General features: G+C 41.3%; 1 protein-coding gene across 5 annotated transcripts in view; it reads left to right on the top strand.

The window, feature by feature from the left end:
* LOC109428579 (protein tramtrack, beta isoform) overlaps positions 1 to 26,212 on the top strand; it is a 289,306-nt gene that overhangs the window by 228,479 nt on the left and 34,615 nt on the right. For 2 of the 5 annotated variants that reach the window (XM_062844374.1, XM_062844373.1), the window contains exons 4-6: positions 23 to 926; positions 976 to 1,379; positions 2,016 to 2,096. In XM_062844374.1, coding sequence (XP_062700358.1) covers positions 23 to 926; positions 976 to 1,379; positions 2,016 to 2,096 — 1,389 coding nt within the window. Of the gene's footprint in view, positions 1 to 22; positions 927 to 975; positions 1,380 to 2,015; positions 2,097 to 24,198; positions 24,932 to 26,212 lie in introns of all 5 variants that reach the window. The other 3 variants (XM_062844376.1, XM_062844375.1, XM_029856800.2) reach the window with 3 other exon arrangements.

Below are 26,212 nucleotides of genomic sequence, written 5' to 3'. Positions count from 1 at the left end.
AAACTTCATCGCTTCCCCCCAGGTCAAAGGTCTGGCAGAGATGACCAACCAGAACAGCACTCTGGCCGAACCAAAACGCGAACCGGAACGTCTACAACGGCCACAGAGTCACAGTAGCAGTGCAGCAGCTGCCGCCGCAACCGCGACCGCCACCAGTCTAACGTCAACTTCCTCTCCGGCATCGTCGGACCGACAGCAGACGGCGGCAAGCAACACCTCCGGAGGTACCAACAGTGCAACAGCCGTGTCCCCGCACAACCATCACCACCAGCACCATCACCCCGCCCTTGGATCACCAACGAGCAATGCGGCCACGGCAGCAGCGGTGGCCGCTGCGGCAGCCTCCCTCGGCATCACCGACCTCTCGACGATAGGCAAATCTCGCGGACTGGATCCGGACGGGAGAAGTCCTTCGCCGTCGCGGCTGGACCGATCGGCATCACCACCTGGAACTCCCTTGGCCCTGTTTCCACCCCTTAGGAAAAATCGTGACCACACTCATAGCGGTTCGGTAACCTCGTCGGCAACTACTACCATCACAGCGGCAGCTACGGAGCGTTCTTCGGAAGAACGGGAACTGTCAGAGCATCACCAGCACCAGAAACGGCCCCGTTCGAACAGTGGCAACGCCTTCAGCACTAGCCTCAACAGCACTTCCGAAGGTCTCAGCAACAACAATGCAAATAGCGGCCCCAACACCGGAAGTGGGAACGATGACGACGATGAGGAAGATAACGAGGAAAATGGAAGTGTGCTAGCGAACGAATCAAGGCAAGCCAACAGCGAACAGGATCATCCGATACACAGTCACCGGCGGTCCAGCGCAGACGACGATGGACGCCGCAGTAGTTCCAACATCCACCACAACAATAACAACAATTCGGATGACGAGTACGAGCCGCCGATCAAGATCAAGAGTGAATACGGTAAGTAGAGACGAAGGACGACGAACGAATCGCTCACACTAACCGATAGATTTTTTGCCTTACTCAGGGTTGAACATGACGATGAACTCGCCTGCGTGCCTAGCAAACTCCACTACCAGCAGCGCTGGTGGCGGTGGCGGAGGCAGCGGAGGAGGGTTGGTGAACTCCTCGGCAGCAGGCAGTCTACTGGGTGCCACCGATTTGAGGCCTTCGTCGCGAGACAGCGGCCGAGGCGGTGGCACTCCGGTGGCGTGCAGCTCGACAACTACGGCGACCAATAGCGGCAGCGGTGGTGGCAATGGGAATGCACTCGGAGGACTAGATCGAAGCTCACCCCGTTCGCAACGGGATCGAAGCGAGAGGAGTGCATTCGGCAGCGGCGGCATACCGAGTCCGCTGTCGGAACCCATTGCCGGACCCTCGGGGATGGCACCGATGCAGCAGGTTCCACTGGTAATATCGGTTATTAAATAGTTAGGATTGAATTGCTTTGAGAAGTTAGAATGAATATTCGATAACGTGATCATCATCAATCTTCAAGGAGATCAACTTGACAGTAGCTATCTGGCCTATGGAATAGACAATAAGGCTATCTGACGTTTGATCACCTTTCTCTGTTTCGCACCCGAGGAGGATAGGTTTGTTTTCATACGGAAACGTTTCCGTATGAAAATATTAAACAAAAAATTGCTATCTTCTGTGAATGCTTGAGAGAGAAAGGTGATGAGCGCTAGATTGCCTTATGGACAACGATAGAACCGGTTACTATGATTTGTCTTGCCATTCTCAATGCTTGGAGTACAGTGGAGATGTACTACAAGCATTGAATCGACCAGGCATTCGGTACAGAATTATGGTATCGAGATAAAACAATGAGTTGGGACATTTAGTACAAACCACTGAAATCTATAGAAAACAACGTACGTGAAAACTTGCATTCTGTCCCACCGTCTTTAATTCGAAGAGATTTAGTGACATAAAAGTTTCCTTGAAGAATGAATGGATGTATTATACTGGAAGACTAGATAGATTGACGAAAATAATTGGGAACCACTAACTCAAGCACATTTCTTATCCTCCATTCGACAGTCGCTGAAAAAGGAAGCCGACTGGGACCGAGGGGACGGATCTGGTGACAGCTCGTTGGACTTTCGACACCCGCACGATTCGGTAAGTTCGCAAGCCCTGCTTTCCTTTCCTAGTATGTACTTTTAAACATCTCTAGTCGTATATTGCTCGCCAATGAATCTCTCTTGCTCAGCTCTAAGTGTACTTTGTGTAATTATAAGAAAAGCGCACATGCGTGTGTGACACGCATTCGCAATGACAAATCACAAACATTTGTGAAAAACAACGCGAGGGGCCACCCAATCTCGCAAAACCAGTTGAATTCTGATTAAATTTAACAAACTCAAAGCAGAGGTTTTCGACACTTTTGTGCATTTTGTGTTCGGTGTTGTTGCTGTTGTCGTTGTTGTTTTGCTGTCGTTGATCTGAATATGCGTGTACTGCTGGTGTAAACGATGTTGTGTTTGATGTTGTTGCTGTACTTTTTATTTTCATTTGTTTCAAACTCTTTTTCAAACCACGAGGAGGGTGGGTGGCGGAATTCCTGCCTCGTGTCAGTCGACCTGCTGTCGTCGCCGACTGCCTTTTTTCATTTCATCTATCTCTATGTGTCATTTTTACCTCTTTTAATCATTTTTTTTGTTCCATCCCAGTATGTGTTCATCGAAGCGTCTTTTTCATTTGTTTTGGTTTCCCTCGAAACAATGCTCTGTCTCTATTTAAATAATAATAATTGCCACTGCCGCTGCTACTTCTGTCGCTGACGCAGAGTCATAGGATCTACAAATTCAGCGCACCCACAACAAGAGAATCTCAACATGGGCGTCCGAATATAACTTATCCTAGGCAATGAATCCACGACAGGAATATTTACATTTAATATAACGTATATAACAATTGTACCCTGTGAATTATGCGTAGAACGGCAGTGCAATTGTCAGACAATATTGTGCACAATAGTCTGTTTATGCGGATATGTAGTTCGAAAGACGTTTCGTTTCCGAATGCGTCGGAATTTGTTTCTGTGTATTGGAAAGGAGATGGATCGTTCAAAGGCCGAAAGCTACAGACGAGCTGGGTTTATAGTAAACCCCGGAGAATCTGAAGGAATTCCCAAAGGGAAGTTCTAAAGGAGTTCTCAAAGGGATTCCTAGAGGAATCCTTGAGTGTACTCGAGGAGGAATCCCTAAAGGATCTCCTGCAAGAACCACTGAAGAATGCTCCTGGAAGCATCCTTGAAGGTGTTCCTTATGAAATCATTGGAAAAACTCCTGGATGAATCACTGAAGGAATACCAGGAGAAACCACATAAGGAACTCCTGGAGGAACCCTGATGGAGCTCCTATATAAATCACAAAAGAAAGTTCATACAGCGATTCGGATAAACTTCATGAAGAACTCCTGAAGCACTTCTTGGAAGAACTCCAGAAGGAATCCCCGAAGGAGTTCCTATCGGAATCATAAATTCCAGAAAATATCCTCAGGGAACTCCAGGCGAAACCACTCAAAGAATTCCAGGAGGAATTTCTGAAGGAATTCCTTGAAAAACCCCTCAAGGAATTCCTGGAGGAATCACAGAAGGAGTCCCTGAAGAAATATCTCCAACAATTCGAGGAAAAATCCCTCAAGAAATTTCAGGAAAAAATCCCTGAAGAAATTCTTTGAGGAATTCCACAAAATTCCTGAAAGAATTCTGGCAAAAAAATTCTAAAGGAGCTCCTGTAGTAATTCATAAAGGAGTTTTTGAAGATTTTTTTTCTAGAAATTCCAAGAAAATTCTACAAAGAATTCAAGGACTAATCCCTGAAACAGTTCCTTGAGATATCTCTCAAGGAATTCCAGAAAAAATTCCTCAAGGAACTGCAAGAAGAATTGCTCAAAGAATTCCAGATGAAATCTCTGAAGAAATCCCTGAAAGAATCCGTGATGGAACCTGCTGCAGGAATCCCAGATGAAATTCTAAGATGTATCACTGATAGAATTCTTGTAGAAAATTCTGAAGGAACTATTGAAAATCTATAAAAAAAATTTCTAAAGAAATCCCTTAAAAACTTTCTAAATAAATCCTTTGAAAATTTTCGGAGGAATCCCTGCCGAAATTTCTGAACGAATCCCTGAAATAAAAAACCAAGATGAACTTAATACCAGGGAATTCATGGACGAATTCAAGAATAAAATCTGAAAGGAACACTAAGAAATCTTCTACACGAATCCTTGAATAAACTGCAGCAGAAATCCCTGAGGGAACTTTTATAAAAGAATTTCCGAATGAATGAATAAATTCCTCGAAGAATTCCTGAAAAACTTCTTTAATTATTCTCTCAGGGAATTCCTAAAGATTGTTGTGGAAGAATTTCTTATAAAACTGAAGGAGAAACCTCTGACGGAGCGATAAAAATAATATCTGAACCAACTCGTGAATGAATTCCTTAAAAAAAATCGGGAGAACTAGCTAAATGAAACCCTGAAGAAATTCCAATATAAATTCCTAAAAAAAACCTGGAGAAACCATTGAAGAAATTCCTGAAGAGATATGCGTGAAGGAGTTTGTGAAGGAACCCTGAAGGAGTTTCTGGATAAATACTAGGAAAAGTTCCTGAAGAAATTGTAGGAAAAATCCCTAAGAGTTCTTGGAGGAATCTTTGAAGGAATTCCTGGAGAAATCCCTCCAGCAATTTCAGGCGAAATCTCTAACGAAATTCCTGGAGGAATCATCGACGAATCTCTGAAAGAGTTTCTGGATAAATCTCAGAAGGAGTTTCTCAAGAAATCTCTTAGTGAGTTTGTAAAGGAATCTCTGAAGGAGTTCTCGAAAAAATCTGTCCAGCGATTTCAAGAGAAATTTCTTAAGCAATTTCAAGAGAAATCACTTTAAGAATCCCATGAAAAATCCCATGAAGAAGAAATTCCTCTAGTATATTCTGAATAAATCCTAGAATAAAATCCTGAGGAAATCCCTGAAGGTGTTTCAGGAAGAATCCCTCAATAAATTTTAGAATAAAACTCAAGGAACTCTATACAAACTACCAACTCAACTCAAGGAACTCTAGACAAAATAAGAAGTTCCCAGAGAAATCCCTGAAGGAAATTCAGGAGAAATCCTGTGGAAATCCCTGAAAGAGTTCCAGGAGGAATCCTTGAAGAAGAAAACCGGCAAAAATCCTGGAATCTCGGAAGAAATTTCTAGAAGAGTTCCCGAAGAATCCCTGAATAATTCACCAAAGGAATCCCTAGAGGAATCCCTGAAGGAGATTATGGGAAAACCCATCAAGGAACTCCTGAAAAATCCTTGAAAAAAATCCCTCAAAAAAATTGAATTCCTGAGGAGATTTCCGAATCCCTGGAAAAATCACTGAAGGAATTTCTGGAGGAATCCCCAAAGGAGTTTTTGAAGAAATCTCACAATGAATTTCAGGAAAACCCCCACAAAGAGTTCCTAGAGGAATTCCTGGAGATATCTCTGAAGGCGTTCCTGGAGGAGTCCCTGAAGGAGTTTCTCTAGGAACCCATAAATGAGTTTCTGGAGAAAACCATAGAGGAGGTCCTGGAGAATTTCGTAATGAAAATTGATAAGACATTCTTGAAGAACTTCCTAGACAAATCTCCTCATTAAATTCCTGTAAGATTTGCAGAACAAAAAAAACATTAAGCAACTTCAGGAGGAATTAAAGAAGAAAATCCCCGAAGAATTCCTGGGAAATCATTGACGGAGTTTCTGGAGGAATCCATGATTGAGTTTGTGGTGATATCATGCGGAGATCATAGTAGGTACTGATGTTGGAGGTCACTTGTAGCACCAAAGCTGTCATGAGAAGAAGTATTCGAGTGTCGAGTTAAAGTCTCGAAGTCCTGAATCAAGAGTTCTATCTACCTGGAGGTTACTACCATTTTATATAAGTGAATATTGAGCCCCGACAACCCAGAATCCAACAACCTTGTTCACAAAGGTTGAGACAGATTTCATCCGTTGAGTTAGGCGAGAGTTCCCTCACAAGGTACTACCTCGGGAACGTATTCTATCCGTTGAGTTAGGCGACTACATTTCCAAGTTCACGTGAAAAGTGAACTGCCTCAGGAGCGGATTGTATCCGTTGAGTTAGGCGACAAATATTGATGTTTACCTCAAAGATGGACTGCCTCAGGAACGGTTTTTATCCGTTGAGTTAGGCGATAACAATTCCAAGTTTACTCAAAGGTAAACTGCCTCAGGAGCGGATTGTATTCGTTGAGTTAGGCGAAAACTAGTCTAGTCAAGAGTCTAGTTCATCTAAAAAGTGAATTGCATCAGGAACGGTTATTCTCCGTTGAGTCAGACGATCATGGATTGCCCATAGCACGGGTCTAGTTTTCGCTATCACTCAGTCAATTTTAAACCGATTGTCATGAAATTTTGTACACATGCAGGCACGGTTAGTATCATCAGTGTACAAAATTTTATGAAAATCGGTTGAAAAATGACTGAGTTATAGCAAAAACCGGGTCTGCAAAAAAAATTTGGGTGTATTATTATGGATCATAATGTTTCCAAAAATGAAACCCTGAGAAATGAATGCTGTCGGCATACAGACACCCCACTTCTGGATAACAGGACCGAACAAATAACATCGTGGAAAAGGCAGCAAGATTGCTCATATGACGAAGCAGAAAATACGGAAGGAGAATATCTGGATTATCGACGTACATCGAGTCACCCTAAAGGAAGGAAGATGTGGTGATATCCTACGGAGATCATAGTAGATAATGATGTTGGAGGTCACTTGGAACACCAGAGCTGTCATGAGAGGAATTATTCGAGTATCGGTGTTGAAGTCGCGAAGTCCTGAATAAAGTGTTCTATCTACCTGGGGGCTACTATCATTTTAATATTGAACCCCGAAACCCCTAAACTCCACAGAGTTTATTAAAAAAGAAAAAAAGACACCACACCGTCTTCAACCGGAGGTTGTACAGACTGAACAAGCACTAACATATGACAACGGACAACACACATAACACCCAGTGGCCCAGTGGAGAATTTTCCGTTTGACGAAAAGTTTTCTCCGACTGGAGCGGGAATCGAACCCTCACTCCGAGGCTTACGAAACGTCTAGATGACTGACGCCTCTAGCCGCACGGCCACGAAGCCCACCAAATTTATTAATAAATTTCTTAATGAATTCCGCAAAAAATCCCACCAAAAAGTATAGGAAAAATACAAGAGAAATTCCTGCTGGAATCCCTGAAGAGTTCCTGAAGAAATCTCTGGCAGAGTCCCTGGAGAAAATTCTCAAAGAGTTCCTGGAAAATTCTCACAGGGAATTTCAGAAGAAATCCTACATAAAATTTCAAGAGAAATTCATCAAAGAATTCCAGGGGGAATATGTTTAGAAATTCCTAGAAAATTTCTTGGACGAGTTCCTGAAGGAACTTGTTGAGGAGTCCCCGATGAAATCGCTAAGAAAAGTACCTGGAGGAATCGCTCAAAACGCGTTTCGAGCTTAACCAAAACGCACCTGTTGCCTTACTGATTACGGACTTAATTTGAGCAATCCAATTCAGTTTGGCATCCAGAATCGAATCTAAGTATATGACCCGATCACTTCTCTTTGTGAAAGGAACAATAACGACTTTTGACGGGTTGATGCTAAGACCCTTCTTAATAAAGGTCAGACTATTATAGAGGTTTCATTATACTTGATTTTGGTAGAAACATGTATTATGAAATAAGAATATGAGGAATCGTCACGACCGGGGTTGAACCAGCCTCGGGCTAAATTTCCTCATAATAAAAAAACTCAAAAATAATAATCATCACGGAATCTGAGAAATAATTACTCGCAATACTGTTTCAAATCAAGGTGTAACGCCTTGTAATACTCACATAGGAGTCCCTGGAAGAGTCTTAGAGGCCTGAAAGAAAAATTAATCAAAAATGTTGATCAAACCCTAGGGGCAACTCTAAGAAACGCACCGTAACTCTTTTTATCAAAATCCATTCAGAAATGCCTCTGAGAATCGGGAAATCTGGCAAGGCTCGGGTTTTCACTGGTATCAGGTAACACTTTGGGAAAACCGGAGGGATCTAGAGCTATCCAGAGGAATGCTGAACAACTAGATCAATTTCATAAAATTAAGAAGGAAATATTATGCTTGAAACCTCGAAGGAATACTTTGTGTAATCTTGATATACTTAAGAAGTACTTCAAAGAATGCTTATAATTTTTATAGGCTTTTTTTAATCCCTGAAAGTATTTGTACAGTAAACCTCAGTGAGATCGTAAATAGAGAAACTTATGCTATTTTCGGCAGCATTCTTGTCATCGTCAAGGGGTCAAAATCAAAGTTGGTTACAAGGCCAAGTTTTAAACATGACGAAAAAAAAATAGAACTGCTCAAAATACCCAAAGCCACCCTAAATCGTTGAGGAATGATTTTAACTCTTTGAAGCATCTGCAACAAAATTCACCAACCAATATATTTTTCATTGCAAAAAGGTCCTACAACTATAAGTATTAACTATTTCGGCGTGAAGGGCTCCTACAGAAATCTTTAAGATAATTCTAGCAGAGAACCAGTTGGAATCCATTAATAAAAAATACGACAAAATATGAATTTCCGTTGCAATGTCTGAAATATCGTTGTGCAATCCCGTGAGAAGCTTGTTGTATATCATTTTCGAGAGTAAACTTCAAAATTTTATTCAGAAAGCCGGAAGTACTTATGATTTGATGATCATCTCCTGATTCTATTTTTGATGTACAGTGAATTCTGTGTTTGTTTTGCGAAAGTTCTTCAGAACAGGGAATTTTACAGTAATCTCTCAATTGCTATTAATGGAAAATATTTGAATTTCTTCCCCAATATAAAATGCTTCCAAATAGCATTTTCATGCATTATCTTTTGCTCGGGTCGTCTAACCGAGACGGGTGCGTGAATCGTCGAAAGCTCACATCATACGTTGCCAGCGTTCTAATGCCAGATTAAAAATTCCCTTTTTGTTGCGAGCTCCGGGCAGACAATAACCTCCCCACATGCAAACAAACAGGATAGTTCAGCTAGTTCCCGCGTGTGGGTTGAGGAGATCCCAATGATGATGATGATGAGCATCCTTCAAAAAGCATGCAAGTAGGACACTTTTGAAAGGGACGATTGGCATTGTTATTGCGATGAGAACTTTAACGACATGGTAGGATTTTTCTCATTTTTTCATGACTGAAATATCTGGGAGACTATAGACTCACTTGAAAAAATCAGTCATCGTCTACTGTTACAGATAAATGTAAAACATTTTCTCGAAGGAAAAACTTTAGCAAAATGTGATTTTCTAGACAAAGTCACTACTAAGTGGATTATCTGACATTTTCCATTGAAACTACTACAGTTCATAGGCATATTGCATCTCCACGCATATTAGTCGGAGACGATGGGAGATTTTTAATTACCCTCGTCAGAAAAAGAAATTGTTTGCGAAGCTTTACGTTCTGCAATAGAATGCCGCAGAAAATACTAATCGGTTCCACAGTTCTCGCATATAATTGCACTTTTAAACGATAAAAGTACCGAATGGAAACTGTGGAGCTATGGAACCTTTCCAATCAGATTAAGGAAAACTTAAATAGAAGGGTGGGGCTGGGCAAGATAGGTCGCGGGGCAAGATGGGTCAGTGTCATTTTTGGGTGCAATACTCATGTTTTAATTATGGTAATTTTGTTAGATGACCTGCACGAATATACAAAAGTTTGGGGCATTGATTGAAAAAATATTCACTCTCTTTGGAAATAAAAAATAAAATGGTTTTTAGCCATTTTTCTTATGCGATACATTTCATATAATCTCTTTATAAACGGCCGCGGGGCAAGATGGGTCACCTTAAATTTTGAACATATTTTTGGAGCATTCAAAAGTTATTTATTTTTTATTATAAGACTATCTCATAAACGACTTCAATCAAGTGAAATGAAAGCTCAAAATTATAGCATAAAATTATGATAATTTTTTAGTGAAAACATCGATTTTCAAGTCGCCCTAGGATCACTTAAATCGTAGTTTTTTATATTCCAAATAAATTTATAAAATGTTTACTAGTAGCTCTTGTTTACTCAGTGTGGATATGGAGCATTTATGAATTCGGAACAAATTTTATATTTTGACGCTTTCGTTGAGAAAATGTGAATTACTAAAGAGGTGACCCACGTTTTTCATGGCGCAAATTCGATCACTTTTTAAAACTGCTTGTTTAACATCATATTTTGTATTTAATGAACTTTTTATCGACTTTTAGCATAGCTAACTAGTGTATTAAAGAGTAGCGGACGAATACAAACCAATACGATTTGTATTTACAAAGATATGGTGATCCATCCTTAGGTGACCCATCTTACCCCGCCCCACCCTACTTTCTAATCGACTAAAAATGCAAGTTTTAAAGGCAATGTTTTAAATCTTGTAGACAGCTTTATGGACCCCATGGAAATGTATTTGGTCATCATTTTTATATCATTCTGAATAAAACTAATCACTGCAGCTTTCCGTGGCATGTTATTCGATCCAGACTGCAATGACAAAATCACACAATTTAACAAAACCCGCCACGAACGGAAATCCTAACAAACTCCAGCACACCACCCTTCCTCGTCAAACTATATCCTCGTCGAAGCAAGCCATAGAGCCCGACGCGACGACGACGACGGTGTAGTGCGATATCGACTACTACCGCTGCTGCCGCCGGTCGCCATCCAGCAATCACATCCATCAGCAGGTTGCTTTGTTCGATTTCTAATTCCGAATGTGTACCATTCAAAATTCAAGCAGCCGAACATGATTCGAAACTGTTCCGTTCCCTCGATTCCGATGGCGGCGAAAAAAGAACTATTGAGAAAAATATTTCATGTTTGCTGAAAAAATTGTAAAATAATATCTCGCGCTCGCGGAGTCGAGCTACAGTGACGGACATGCGTTTAAAGACAAACGTCTTGAAATCCCGCCTCAAGAAGCAAGCTTCAAACAACAGTGCATTTTATTATTCTGTTCTTGTTCAGTGCGAGAAATAAGTATAAAGACAGAGCTGATTTCCAAACAAAATAATCATGTTTGAGGATCAAAATCTCTGTTTCTAGCGATTGGATTGTAATGGAATTTTGGCTGCAACCTTAAAATAACAAGAATTTCAGCTAGTACCATAAATCATGATCCATGCAAATGTTTACATTGACCTTTCAGATTCAAATACATACTAATTTGAATCTATAAGGTAAATGTAAACATCTGGATGGATGATGATTTTTGGTAGGGTCTTGTACCATTTGGGCAGTTGTACCTATTTTGGGCACTTGCGGCTATAACTAAGTCAATTTCAAACCGATTGATTTGAATTTTTGTATAGAGTTAGATACTGCACGTGCCTAACTCTATACAAAAATTCAAATCAATCGGTTCGAAATTGACTTAGGTATAGCGGCAAGTGCCCAAAATAGGTACACCTGCCCAAATGGTACAAGACCCTACTAGCTGAAAATTTTGTTATTTTAAGGTTGCAGCCAAAATTCCATCACATTCGAAACGCTAGGAACAGAGATTTTGATCCTCAAACATGATTATTTGGTATGGAAATCGGTTCTGTCTTTATACTTATTTCTCGCACTGTAAGCTTAACATACGTAGATCAGGTGTGCTGGTTTTGTTTACGAAGAGATTTGTGCCCTCGAAATCGTGAGTAGGTCCCGAAGTCGGCCATTTTGGCGGCCATTTTGGGATTCTAACAAGTCTGACCTTAACCGAGGCTGATCAAATGCCTTACAAAACTTTCAATATATTTCCCTTTTTTATATATTAAGAATTACCAAAAAAAGCTCCCTCAGAACCCGAGTCAGAACCAGAAATGCCAAACAAATATAAAAATTATGAGATAACTTAAATTCGATTGAACGAATGTCCGCCACTGTACCAGTACGTCGCTCGTTCAAAGTCATGTTGTTTTATTCACCTGCCTGGCCCCATCCTCGTCGTCGATTGAATCCACCCGCACTGTGATGCACCTACTACTACAAGAGCGCGCAAGGATGGTTTCAAATTCTATTCATAACCGAAAATAGGAACGTTGAACACCTTCTCCCTCCCTCCTTCCCGTAACACCGAATGCACTCGTCCCGAATTTCAGCAGCACTTGTGCAACTTGCATATAGTAGGTAGTGGCTACGTGCCTACTGAAGCACAGTACCGACACCGACGACGACGACCGAGGTCATAGTCACTCGTCCGGATAGTCATTCAACCTCGACTCGACTCGCGCGCGCGATAGCGAACTCGCGCGCGACGAGGACGGCGACGTCTACTGTGCGATGATGACGATGACGCTCACATCGACGGCGACGTGACGCGACGCCGCTTCGACAGCACCGGTTTTCCCGCGAAGAAAAATGATAGCTGAGGAAAAAAGAAAACGAACGTAATGGGGGGAACATGGGAGGATAACACTACCAATGGCAGTACTACCCTTAACATGCCGCCGCCTTCCTTGATTTTAGTTTCGGTTCACTCTTTTTTTCGCGATGTTCTACATATTGGAACAGCGGTTATCAAACGAGAAGCTTTCGACATTCTTTGTGAATTGCAGCTTTTTCTGGATCCCGTAGTAGGCACGACTTCCACAGTTGATGTGCCTTCATATTTCACGACTCCCATAGTCGTCAGCAGTTAGTAATGATCCAAGATAGGCTAATTCCTTCGCCACCACGAAGGAATCCCTTTCTATCGTAACATTACTTCCTACACGAATCCTGTTGTATTCGGTTCCGCCTTCCAGCGGACTGTACTCCAGCAGCCCTCTAGAGGGGCCTCATCGAGCTCGCCATCGTCTGGCGACGCGGCCTCGAGATTCTGCGCGTATGCTGAGGCGACATCCGGTTGTTTCAGTCGCTCTCTAGATTGTACCGTGGAGGTCGCCGGTACCGTACATTGTTGATGACGGAGAGTTTTTGGCGCAGTTTGACCATCACCAGATAGTGGTCGGAGTCGATGTTGGCGCCTAGGTCCTGACGTCGATAATGTCGGAGAAGTGCCATTCGTCAACCAGAACGTGGTCGATTTGAGATTCCGTCTGCTGTGGTGATCTCAAGGTGTAACGACAAGGGACGCTGTGTTGAAAAAAGGTGCTTGGGCAGCGATCCTACTCGCGTTCGAGCTGCGCGTAAAATGCGTCCTTGTCATCATCAGTACTTCCGGAGTATGGGCTGTGCACGTTTATTATACTGAAGTTGAAGAATCGGCCCTTGATTCTCAACCTGGACATTCTTTCGTCGATCGGCCACCAACCGATCACGCGCCTCTGCATATCACCCATTACGATGAAAGCTGTTCCCAGCTCGCGTGTGTTACCGCAACTCTGGTAGATGGTATGATTACCTCTAAACGTTCGCATCATGGATCCTGTCCAACACACCTCCTGCAGCGCTACGATGGCGAACCCGCGGACGTAGATCAGCCGCCCCTAACATGGGGATCAGACGCTGTTGTGAGCCGCTCCTCCTGGAGAACAGACGCTCAGGTTTGCCGAAGCAAACCCCCCCTTCCCTGTCAGCCTACGACCAAAGTTCCCACCGGGGTTGGTTACCCGATCTTCCCTAAGGTTGCTCATAGTGTCCGGCCGGTACCACGAGGAGATAGGGATAGGAGTTGCTGGGAAGAGGCTAGTGGATCACAATGGGATCTGAATTGCGCAGCATACCCAGCCTTTGCCGTGTCTAGAGAATTTTGACTCTTAACGGAATTACAGACAGAATTCCTGGAGGAATCCTTGACAGAATTCAACGAAGAAATCTGGAAGAAACATCGAAGAGAAATACCGGGAAAATGTCGGTAGAAATTCACAAAATAATTTCGGAAGAAACATATGAAGAAATTCCTTGAGGAAACTCAGAAGGAATCCTAATGAATCCCGGGAGAAATTCCTGAAAAAATGTCGAAAGGAATCCCACAAGCAGTCGTCAAAGGAATTCCGGGAGAAGTAATGTCGGAAGGAAAGTCCTGAAGAAATCTCAAAAGGAATCTTGGAAAGAAACCTTAAAAAAATCACTGAATGTATCTTGGGAGAAATCCCTAAACGACCCCCGGGAGAAATCTATGAGGAAATAACGAGAGGTATCATTGAAGGAATCTCGGAAAGAATCAATGAAAGAATCTCGGGAAGAATTCCTGATGGATTCTCTGGAATAATCCGTGAAAAAACCTGGAAGGAATCCCGGGAGAAAATTTTAAAGAAATCCCAGAAAGAATCTAGGGAGAAATTTCTGATGGAATTCCAGGAAAAATGCTGGAGGAATCTTTGACGGAATCCTTGAAGAATCGCTGAAGGCATCACTGAGGAAATCGCTGACGGAATTCCGGGAAAATTCATGAAAAAAATCCGGGGGAACAGTTAAAGAAAACCATCAGGGGGCCCTGCCAGATACTCCTATGGGGGTTCTTTCGGAATTTATTAAAATGTTTCCAGTAGGAGTTCATCCAGACATGCTTTTAGAATGCACTCCTTTCAAGTATTTCGTTGAGAATTTCTCCTAGGTATCCTCCAGATATTCTTCAAAAAAAATTCTCCAAGAATTTTTCTTGATTCATCTTCAGGTTTCTCAAAAAATAATCACAAAAGATGCATCTTAAAACTAGCCCACATTTTTCTTCCATTTTTTTTAAACTCCTCCAGGGATTTTATTTGATTTTTTTTCATGAATTGCTACAAAAGTTTGTGCAAGTAGTTCTGAAAAAAACTCCAAAAAAATCCTCCAGAAATTCTTTTAGAAATTTTCAAGAAATTCTAGGAATTCCTCCACCGCTTTCTCCAGGAATTCCTCCAAAATGTCTTCAAAAGATGCAATTCCTGGTGATTTTATTTGCAAACAATCGGAGAATCCTTCAGAAATTCCTTTTGAGTTTTCATATAGAAATTTAGTAATTCAGTAATTTTTCGAGGAACTCTTTCTAGAAATTTTTGTTGGAATTCAGGTTTTACTCCGTATAGTCAGGAATTCTCGCAAGCATTTATTTGGAAATTCTCAAAGATTCTTCTGGAAGTTCCTCCAGGGGGTTATTTCTCCGGAAGTTCCTTCATGTATTCCTCCAGGGATTGCTAAGGATTATAAATACCTTTCTTAAGAATTCTTCTAGATTTTTAAACGGAGATGCTTCAAGTTTCTCCAGAGATTCCTGCACCTTTTTTTTAGTATTTTTCAAGGAAATTTCCCAGAAATTCTTCTATGAATACCTGCAGAGCCGAGAAAGTGTAGAACTAGCTATAAGTTAAAATACACATTAATAAAAACAAAAAAAAACCTGCAGAGCCTTTCCCCAGTTCTTTTAGGTATTGGAAGATTCTTTCAAATAATGATGTTTGAAATTGCTGCAGTTTCAGGTTCTCCATCGATTTCCTCCAGGATATTTTTTTTTTGTTTCTGCTGGATTTTTTTCAGAGAAGTTTAAGACATTTTAGTGTGCTAATCCCTTCAGATATTGTATAAGAAATTCCGGAAGAAATCTCCACAGATTTGTGGAAGAAATCTTTACGGATTTGTGGAAGAAATCTCCACAGATTTGAGGAAGAAGTCTCCACAGATTTGTAGAAGAAGTCTTCACAGATTTGTGGAAAAAATCTCCGTAGATTTCTGGAAGAAATATCCGCAGATTTCCGAAGAAACCTCCGCAGATTTGTGGATGAAATCTCCGCAGATTTATAGGAGGAATCTACAGATTTATAGAAGGAATCTACAGATTTCTCGAAAAAATCTACAAATTTCTGGAAGAAATCTTTCGAAGAAATTTTTCGAAGAAATCTACAGACTTCTCGAAGAAATCTACAGTTTGCTAGAAAAAATCTACAGATTTCTAGAAGAAATCTCCACATATTTCTAAATGAAATTTCCACATATTTCTGGATGAAATCTACATATTTCTGAATGAAATTTCCACATATTTCTGGATGAAATCTCCGCATATTTCTGAATGAAATCTCCACACATTTCTGGATAAAATCTACAGATTTCTGGAAGAAATCTACAGATTTCTCGATGTAATCTACAAATTTCTTGATGAAAGCTACAGATTTCTCGATGAAATCTACAGACTTCTCGTTGAAATCTACAGAATACTCGATGAAATTTACAGATTTCTCGATGAAATCTTCAAATTTCTCGATGAAATCTACATTTCTCGATGAAATCTACAGATTTCTTCCAAGGAAACATCCAGAAATACTCTCAAGAAAACGGAAACGTTTCCTCCGGCAGTTCTTTCAGAAGTTACTTCAGAGATCTCACCAGAAGTTCCTTCCAGGATTCCACATTCAGTTGTTTCGGGGATGTCACAAGGATTTTATCCGGGGATTCTTTCAGGAATTCCTTGAAAAAAGACCCCAAAAGTTTCTTCAGAGATTCCTTCAAAATAGTTTTCAGGAATCCCAGTAGGAGGTCCTCCGGCAATTCCTCAAGGAGTTCCTTTGGGGATTTTACCAGGAGTTCTGTTGGGTTTTCTCTAGGAATTCCTCCAGGCGCTCCTTTAGAGATTCCTCGAAGGGCAGGAATTTCTCAAGCAGTTTGTTCAGTTAACTACAGGAAGTCCTTAAGAATTCCTTCAGGGATTCCTCTAGGACTTTATTCAGGAATTTCTCCGAAAGTTTTTGCAGGAATTCTACCAGGATTGCATTCATGGAGTCTTCCAGGATTAGTTACATGTGTTCCTGCAGAAAATCCTTCATGAGTTCCTTAAAAAATGTTTTCAGGAGTCCCGTCATGAATTCTAGTAGAAGTTTCTTTAGAGATTCTTCCAGGAGTTATGTATGGGTTTCTCCAGGAATTCCTCCAGGCGCTCTTTCAGAGATTCCTCGAGAAGCAAGGATTCCTCGAGCAGTTTGTTCAATTTACTACAGGAGTTCCTTAAGTGTTCTTTCAGGGATTCGTCTAGGATATTATCCGGAATACGATTTACTTCTGATTTGCGGCTTCAAATAAAATATCTGGTGCGAAAGAGTTTGTTTTCCGTAAGGAACTCGGGTTGATTCCGGCCCTCTGGCTGACCAGGGTGAGGTTTCCGGCCAGCGAGATCAATCGATTCAGCACACTTTTTCCAAGCGAGAAGTCATTGTCAGAACTCGTTACTCAACTGAGAAAATGAATTTAGTCAGTCGTGTTTCAGGTTCAATTTTTCCCACTGTGGGGCGCTTTGTCTCCCAAAATAGGTGTGTCTGCTGTTGCCACTTCTGTGTGTAACGTTCCAGGTTCTACCGGGTCCCTTGCTGCAGTATGACCGTCCGAGATGCGTTCTTCTTCAAAATCTCGCTGCACTTTTCGTCGAACCTATCGTCCCGTCCGGTGGCTTCTTTCCACGTACTCGACGATACTCTCGGCTGCGTCATTGATGGTTACTTCCGGCAGTCTTCTAGAGGAGCTGGGACATTATGGCCTCGAACGTTATGATACTGCGCCACACCTCGTATAGTTGAGAACCACTGCGACGGGACCGCCGTATTGCGCGGGCAGGGTAAGCAAGGGAACGACAGTGTGCTGCATTCAAACAAAGTCAAGTGAAATTTAGCCTGCATGGTGTGGAATCTCGCTGACATCTATCAGTAGCGGTAGTAGGTACATAGTTCTCAAGCTGAGCAGCAACAGCATTGGGGGCGGGGGGACGGGGAGTCAACGAGGACAAGGACCGCTCGAGCGTTCGCTTTCGAATATTGCGACGCTCGTTATTTGTTCGAGTTTTTTTTATCATTGCTCTTACGGCATTACAAGCATTACATCAGTATAGTTCCCGTGCGGATTCAGTAGTGCGGAAGTGTACGGAGGAGTGGGAGCGATAATCGGACAAATTCACAAACGCAAACAATGCACTCTGCGTATGAATTAGAGATGATTTGATTACCGCCTCTGTAAAACAGCAGTCAACTGATGTTTTGGCCATTTCGTTAGTGAATGGAGAGCATTGTTGAATTGCTTCATATTTTTAGTCGTAGTTTAACATACGCTGTTTAGTCATGACATTATATTACAAAGAATGTGTACAGATGTTGGCTTTCTCGGTCTAGGGTCAATCTAAACGGCTAGTTATGGATTTTCTAGATACCTTGATAAAAAATAGTCATGGAAACACCACAAACTGTAGTGCTGAATTATGAATAGTGGTTACTACTGATTCAAATATCCCCAACGGAAAGTTAACAACAAATGCTATGGTTTATCACTACAAAATATATGGCAAATTACATTTTTACTTTCTGGGATGAAATCAAGCCAACTATCAAACATTGGGTGCCTTTGTTACCGAAATTTCCACCAGCATATTTATTGCACATGTAAAGTGGTGCCCAAACGACAATTGTACCAGGAACATCCATCCACAAGGTTATATGAAGCCCTTTTCTGGCACAATGATGTCTGAAATTTCAACCTGTTCTGTGACTTAGTTGATTAAAGCGCTGGTCTAACTAATACAGAGTCGTGGGTTCGAAACCCACCAGAACGCGCTTTTTCACTAATTTACCTCTCAATCGAAAGCGTTCTGTGTCTTTTTATTAAAAGTTTTCAGTGCATGAACAGTTCAATTTCTGATTCAGCAATAGAGTTTATCGTAGGGTGACGAACTACTTGGGCAGTGACTGCTTCCGCTATAGCTCAATCAATTTCAAAAACAATTAGCTTCTTACGCGATGTTGAGGTATTGCCATATTCTGAATCTGCCCGCCAAACTGAGCCGAAATTCAAATTTTCATTAATTTTGGAGCCCGGGAGCCTATTTAAAAATCAGTTTGAACTTTGTATGTGAGCGATTTGTTAAATCACCACTCGTAGGATTTTGTACTGAGCAGAGCTGTCAAGCAGTTGTCCAGCTGTCAAAAGTTGATATTGAAAAATATCTTTGAAATTGATTTGAGGCACCAAAATGAAGCTCTAAAAATCTGAAAAAGTCAAAATTAAAAAACCCAATTGATTTGAATTTTTCAAAACAACGACAGAAACAAAATCCGATACAATAATCGAACGACATTCGGCAAAATGTGCTAGTATACAATCCCATTTGATCAAAATTTTCGCGAAATTTTCTCTTCAGCAAACATTTATTTTCAAATGTCGTATTTCAGTAGTCGTATTGTTTGTTATCAGAGGTTCACTGTTCCTTAAAAAAATCAAACAAAACGAAACAGTTTCCAATCCCACCACGCAACACCTCACGGAAATACCCTCCTCCTCTCCTTTTCAATCATCGAAACCATCGTATTGTTTAGTTTGTATCTGTCATCTTCGTCATTATTGTCACCATCATCATCGTCATAATCATCACAGTCATCGCCGTGCCATGTGTGTCCTTTTTGTGCCCATACGTCGCTCCTTCAACTCCTCCTATCCTAGGTCGGGGAGGAAGTTCGCGTCAAAGGAAACGGCAGCAGCGGAGGTAGTTTGGAACCTGCCTGGCTGCAAAGCGACACGGTATCGATCCGTCTGGTGGCTCACACACGAAATGCAGAGTCGGTGTCCCGACAGTTACAACCGACAGCAGTCAGTGGAGCACTAGACTGGTTGCGGTTATGGAGCAGCAGTATCACACAGATGATATGGCGTGTCGTTCGTGACCGTGGATCAATATATGACATTCTACGAGATCACTGGCGTAGCCACGGGGAGGGTTTTAGGGTTAAAACCCCCCCCAGAGCCAAAATTTCTGGAACAAATTTCCAGTATAAAACGCTTTGTGATGAGAAAATTTTTCGGCTGCGCCGCTATTTTTAACCTACGGCTCAAATTCAATGTATATTACACTGTTGAAAATGCTTTGACATCCATGTGCACAACAGAACACGTGCTCGATGAACAAATTGAGATTTGAAATTATGAAATTCATAATTTCAAATCTCAATTTGTTCATCGAGCACGTGTTCTGTTGTGCACATGGATGTCAAAGCATTTTCAACAGTGTAATTTCCCACATGGCTTGGTCAGCCAAAGCAAAATCAAGAAATTGACATCAATGTATATGTTTACGAAATGTAAGTGTCAAATAATAAAAGGTATTATTGAACATCGAAAACCCCTCCCAGAGTAAATTTCTGGCTACGCCACTGTACGAGATGTTCAATGACAGCTGATTTTCCAGCTGTTTGATAAATCCTCAAAAGAAAAGGCAGGGTCGTGAAAGGAGCTGCAATTTCATAGAAGTAAGCAGATATCAAAACGGACCGAGAAAGTCCGATCGTTTAAATGCCACATCTGAAATTATCGGTGAAAATCATTTTATGGCGATTTGTTGTCGAGAGATAAGCAACCTTGAGTCTAACTACGTAGGTTGGTTTGAAGAGTTTAAAAATGCCAGAAAATCGATCCAATTTTATCGTTTTCTAGTCATTTTTTTAATAATTTTCTACCACATTTGCAAATAAACGATAAAATTGAAATCCTGTCGAATAATTGTTTTTAAATTTCAAAAACTTAACTGTTTTTTTTTTATTTTTTACGGAAAACACCCATGCAAACTGCAAATTGATTCTTCCCGGGTAGAGATATTTATGGAAATTTAGTTTTCGACTCCTTTTGGTGTGCAGATTAAGAATCTTCATAATATGTACACCCCGAAAAACAATGCAATGGTACAATTGTCGAGCAGAATTTTATCTGAACCAGTCTACCCGGTGAACCCGCTACCATTAGTCCCCGAGACAAAGTTGCGCCGGGCTGGAGCAGGAGCAGGGGGTGACACTTTTTCGGTTCCATTTGGCTCCATGTCGCCCCAGCACAGACCTTCTTCGACGGATACCGATTGGGGTAGGTTATGGTGCACACGCTCGTCACAGTCGGCCATGGACGACTGCTTGTTGTGTTAGTATCAAGCTGTGAGTGCCACTAGTATTCGGAGACAGCAGCGGAGAAAGAAAGGTGACACACACCTGATTCTAATGTGGCTTATGAAGGGTCGAGGGGAGGGACACTAACCGCGAAGCAGCGTGCGGTCGGAAATGGAACGCGCTTTCATAATTCATGGTTCCAAATCTTGTCGAGTCACACACGCGCGAAGTTGCAACGTTTTACATCGGTAGCGATGTGAAACATATGGATGGAAAAGGGTGAGCTGAGCGAGTGTAATTACGAACCATTTGTGCGGATTTGCCTGCATTAAGGCATATCAATTATTTAAGGCGCTCGCCGGAAAGGTGTCTTACTGTTTGAGGAGATGTTAAATTGTTTAAATTAATTCCAAGAAATCTTCGTATGATTGTATTTGGCTTCCACAACATGTTCGACTGTCGATATCAAAAAATTCCCATCCGAGTGAATTGTTCTTGCTTTGATTCTGATCTAAGCAATCCATAATTCACTCCGAAACCTACGCTCCAACGTGTGTGTGTGTCACAAGTTGCTTACTCAGTTGCAAATTATCTTCCCGGAATTCATCGGTCCCGTGTTCGGTGACGGTAATCGTAAATCTTTCTATGTACGCCTAAAGCACCTCTTTTTCGCATCGCATTACGCCGTAACGCAAAGCACACACACCTTCCATATACCCATCAGTAGCCTTCCTTCGCCGAACGAAACTTAACGACAGCAGCAGCAGCAGCAGCGACAACAACAACAAACCCACGTGAAACCCGGTAGCGCACGCACATGAAATTCCCGGAAAGCGCAATTGCAAGCCAAAGTATAATGCATGTCAGATTTTTCACCTCCCTCCCCTTTCCTTGCCTCTGTCCTTGCGGTTTTGTGTGCCTTTCACCAACTCATCACAATCAGTCCTATAGTTGATGTCACACCTACACTGTGATTTAGGAAAGCGACACGCATAAAAACTGCTTGGTATTTTCAAATTGCAGTGTAACTCGAATGGTTTCAAAGTGACTGAACATCATAACTTCGATTCAGTGTGACGTGACGCTCATTTGTTTTGACATTTCTAGAGTAAATTAAATGTATTTTCTTAGTTGATGTTATCCACATAGCGTGGGTACAACACGAACAGCTTGTGTCACCTGTTCGGACGCTGGCAACGCTGTATTTGACAGTTGTAGTTAGAAGCACACAGCAATAATCGACTACGCCGACGTTTGACGCCCAGCTTGGTTGAGTTCTCTGATAAAGTGGTGTCAAACCGATGAAGACTTCGAGCAAAGATCGCACGGAGCAGCCATAGAACGAAAATTGTGTCTCAATATTGTATTCATCCCTTTTTATTACCCTTTTTATGTGTACCTATAAATGTATTATTCTGACTGTATAAATATCAATTTCTTATGTGTTCAATGTGTACATATTTATATCTTAGTGTTTCCGTATTGTGTGTGTATTTTCCAATTTCTATAATTGAGTATGGTGACGAGCAGTTTGTTTTGTTTTTAACTCATTACTTAATTTACTTGTTTCTTCTTTCGAAAGCAAAAAGAGAAATTCAAACTTTCTTTTGTTTCAACACCCTTTCGGCAAAACAAAAAATCTCAAAACAAAAGATAGCAAAACATTTTCGGAACAAATTTTCAGTATTCGTTTATTTTTAATTAACTGTCAAGAAGTTGATCTCCGTTTTTTGAACATGGCTGTGCTAAACATATTTTTATTCCAAGTGCATACAGAAGTACATTTCTTTAGTTTTTCGTTTCAATTGGTGCAAACAAAATCCAAAACAAAAATCAATCAAATCCAAATGATATCAAAATTTTAGTATCGTTTTTATTTTTTTATTCATTCCATCGAGTGCATTTTCCATTTATTATCAGATGTTTTTTCTCTCATATATCAAGTTTTTATATCGAATTTTTGTGTATATACCTAAGCAGAACAAAAAAAAAACAAATGAAAAAACAAAATCTCTCTGCAAATGGGAACCATTGATACGTTTTTGACAAAATTCTACCCAAGGCCCCTTGCAAAGTTTCTCAAAACAGAAAGAAGGTTCGGAAACACTGAAAATTTCCCTAATTCGATTTCGACCTTCTCTCTGGTTTGGAACTTGCACACCCCTAACTCTCCTATCCTTCCTCTAAAACCAAAACAAAACCATCAACCGAATCGGTCACTAATCAGTCATTCAGTCAAGTCAACCAAAAAAAAAACAACCGTATCAAGCCTAACCAAAAACGCCGTCGCGCTTGCGCTTCTGGAATTCTAAAATTGTGTAAAAAAATATGCCCACTACAACCAGACAAAAATCGAATTTCAACTTCTTGAAGACAAATTTTTGGTTATTTACAAACAGTCAAACAACAGCTTAAGCTATATGAAGGAACTACTGCGAATCAACCGTAACCTAGGACTGGAAACGTCCTACTTTAATCTGTTTTCTTTTTTTAAAACCAGAATATGGACAAAACGGATTACACTTTTATCTTGTTCCCTTCTTTCTTGTTTGTCCTTTTTTGTTTCTTTCGTTTTTCCTTTCTTTATTTCTCGATCCTTGACGTTTCAGTTAGAAGGCTTCCATTTTCCTTTACAATGTTATACTTTCCAACTCTGCCTCTATATCTCCCCAAAAAGTCGAAGTAAACTACTGATATTCCCGTTGAGTACATTATTTCATAAGGACACACTTTTCGTCACTCTGATTTATAATACGCTTACTTCCGGGAGCTTAAGTATACCTAAAATAAAATGTATTTCCTTGATAATAAAAAAATACCGAAAACTAAACAGAGAGCAAAGTTATTATATCAGTCAGTAGTAGCATTCATATCAACCAAGTGAAGCGTCAAATGTCATTTAGCTGTCGGATTAAGAGAAAGACACATTGTTACCCACAAAGTTGCCGTTATGGAGAAAGTGAAACGACTTTTTGTGATTCTATGGATCGATGAGAACAGGCAAACTAGCATTTTCATTTCTCCATTCCTTTCTCAGAAGGACGAAAAGCAGAGCGAAAGAGAAACACTTAAGGGGAGCAATTTCTTTAGACGAACGCAAGACACTGACAATTTATCACGTCTGTGTTCTTCTGATCTCCTTTTTTATAGTTTCTTAATATTTTGTATCGTTTCTTACTCTCCTCCTTCGCGCGATTTTCCAATCATACTTTTCTCTCTTTTCTCTTTTTGCCTCACACCCTGTGTCCTGTTCCGATCCGTTAGCTTTCTAGTTATTTTATGATTTCCATTTACGTTTCCCGTTACATGAAATTAGGACTGTTAGCGACCTTCTCAAAATTACAAAAACAAATAACGAAAACAACACAAGTAGCAAAAGAAGTTGATGTCCGATTTTTGTTTGGTTTGCAGGAAACAGCAGAACCGCACTCCGGCGGCGGTAGTATCGTTAGCGGTGGCCTCTGTCCGAGCGTTCTCGGCGGGCCACCGTTAGGGCTTGGTAGTGGTTCCGGAGACCGCGGAAGTGGTAGATCAAGTAGTGGTGCTGACGGTCCTGAACAGGGTGCCGCAATCTATCCGTGTATGTATTGCGGGGCGACGTTTCCCCACCAGAGCAAACTGACCCGGCACATACTGTCGCACTCGCTCGAGACGCTCAAGTATCGCGAAGCACCGATGCACATACACCCGTCGCATCTGGCCCTGCTCCAGCAGCAACATCACGAACTGACGCAGCAGGCGCAGCACCAGCAGGCCGCCCAAGCAGCGGCCGCCGTTGCAGCCGCTTCCCTAGCACAGTCATCACTATCGCCCTCGCAGCTAACGTCGGCGCAGTTCGGACCGCACCGGGGCGGACCCCCGCTGGAACAGCTGCTGGAGTCGCCCGAAGGTGCTACGCCGATGGAGCTGGAGTTTGCGGCGGCCGTCGCGGCACAAGCAGCCGCCGTAGCGTCGGGTAATGCGGCCGCCGCCGACCAGGGCAACGTGGTGCTATGTAAGTTCTGTGGTAAAAGCTTTCCGGACGTGTCGTCGCTGATAACGCACCTGCCGGTGCACACCGGTGACCGGCCGTTCAAATGCGAGTTTTGCGGTAAGGCGTTCAAGCTGCGGCACCACATGAAGGATCACTGTCGGGTGCATACAGGTAAGTGGCATGGGGTAAAGGGTTGATTTTGAGGCTGCAACTCGCTTGTTCAGGGATATTGATGATATTTCATTTTCCGAATATCTAGTTCAAACTGACTCAAAACCAGGGGGCGACACTGGTTTTCCCAAGCCGAAATATCCCAAAAAAAGCCGAAAAAAGATGAAAAACCGGTAAAGCCCACGAAACTTTTGCGAGTTACAGTGGCCCCAGACTCAGAACCAAAATTTTATTGAAAACTTTGAACAATAATGTAATTTGGTAGACAACTTAACATTGCAACTGTAGCGAGAGGTTCTAATTTAGTTGCGCATGATCAAAACAAACAATACACGATCAATCTGAATTACATTGATTTGTATATAAATCAAGCTGATTGTTGCCACTGAGACCCGTTACTGTCTTATTTTTGAAAAATTATGTTCATTATCTCGGAATCTTGTTGTGTGGAAACATAAAAAATGTTATGATGAGTCTTAGAAAAATTCAAGATACTTAGAAGCAGCATTGTCTAACTTTCTATGAACTATGATGCCTCAAACAGAGGAATCGCAGTCCAGGAACTATAAATTCCATCGATTGCCTTTAAACAGTGACCAACTAAGACGTATTTTAGGCCATCTAGTGATGAATTAAATCCTTAATATCTGAGAGAACATACCTCACAGGTTAGCCTGGATCAATTGTTATGATTAATCTATCAAGTTTAATATCTTAAAAATATTTCCTACCTTGTTGATTAGCTGCACATCTAAACGTTGAAAGGTACATTTAGTCTGTGAAGTTGTATGATTTGAACTATACAATTACAGCACTGCTTAATACCGAATTTTCTATTAAATTTGTTGTTACCATCAAATGACTAAGCTTCATCGGAACGTTGAGTTGCAATCAGGATAAATAGTTTCTATTGAAGTAGTTGTCTTGAACAGCATTCTACAGGAGGCTACATTCCACATGAGAAATTGAAAAAAATTAGCCTGGAGCAATTGTGATGGTTAAACTATCAAGTTGAATGTCTTGAACATATTACTTACCTTTTTGATTCGCTCCTCATCAAAACGTCAAGTTTTCAATCAGTATACAATCGTTGGCTCCAGTAAAGGTCCATCTGGTCTGTGAAGTTGTATAATTTGAACCATACAATTACAGCACAAAGAAGTTTGCTGCTGCTTGACGCCGAATTTTCTATTAAATTTGTTGCTACCATCAAATGACTAAGTTGAGGCTTAGATCCTTACCGAAACGTTTAGTTCCAATCAGGATAAATGGTTTCTATTG

Source organism: Aedes albopictus, chromosome 1, assembly GCF_035046485.1.
Source record: "Aedes albopictus strain Foshan chromosome 1, AalbF5, whole genome shotgun sequence".
Classification (NCBI taxonomy): domain Eukaryota; kingdom Metazoa; phylum Arthropoda; class Insecta; order Diptera; family Culicidae; genus Aedes; species Aedes albopictus.
The sequence above is the reverse complement of the archived record's forward strand: the minus strand, read 5'-3'. Positions and strand labels throughout refer to the sequence as shown.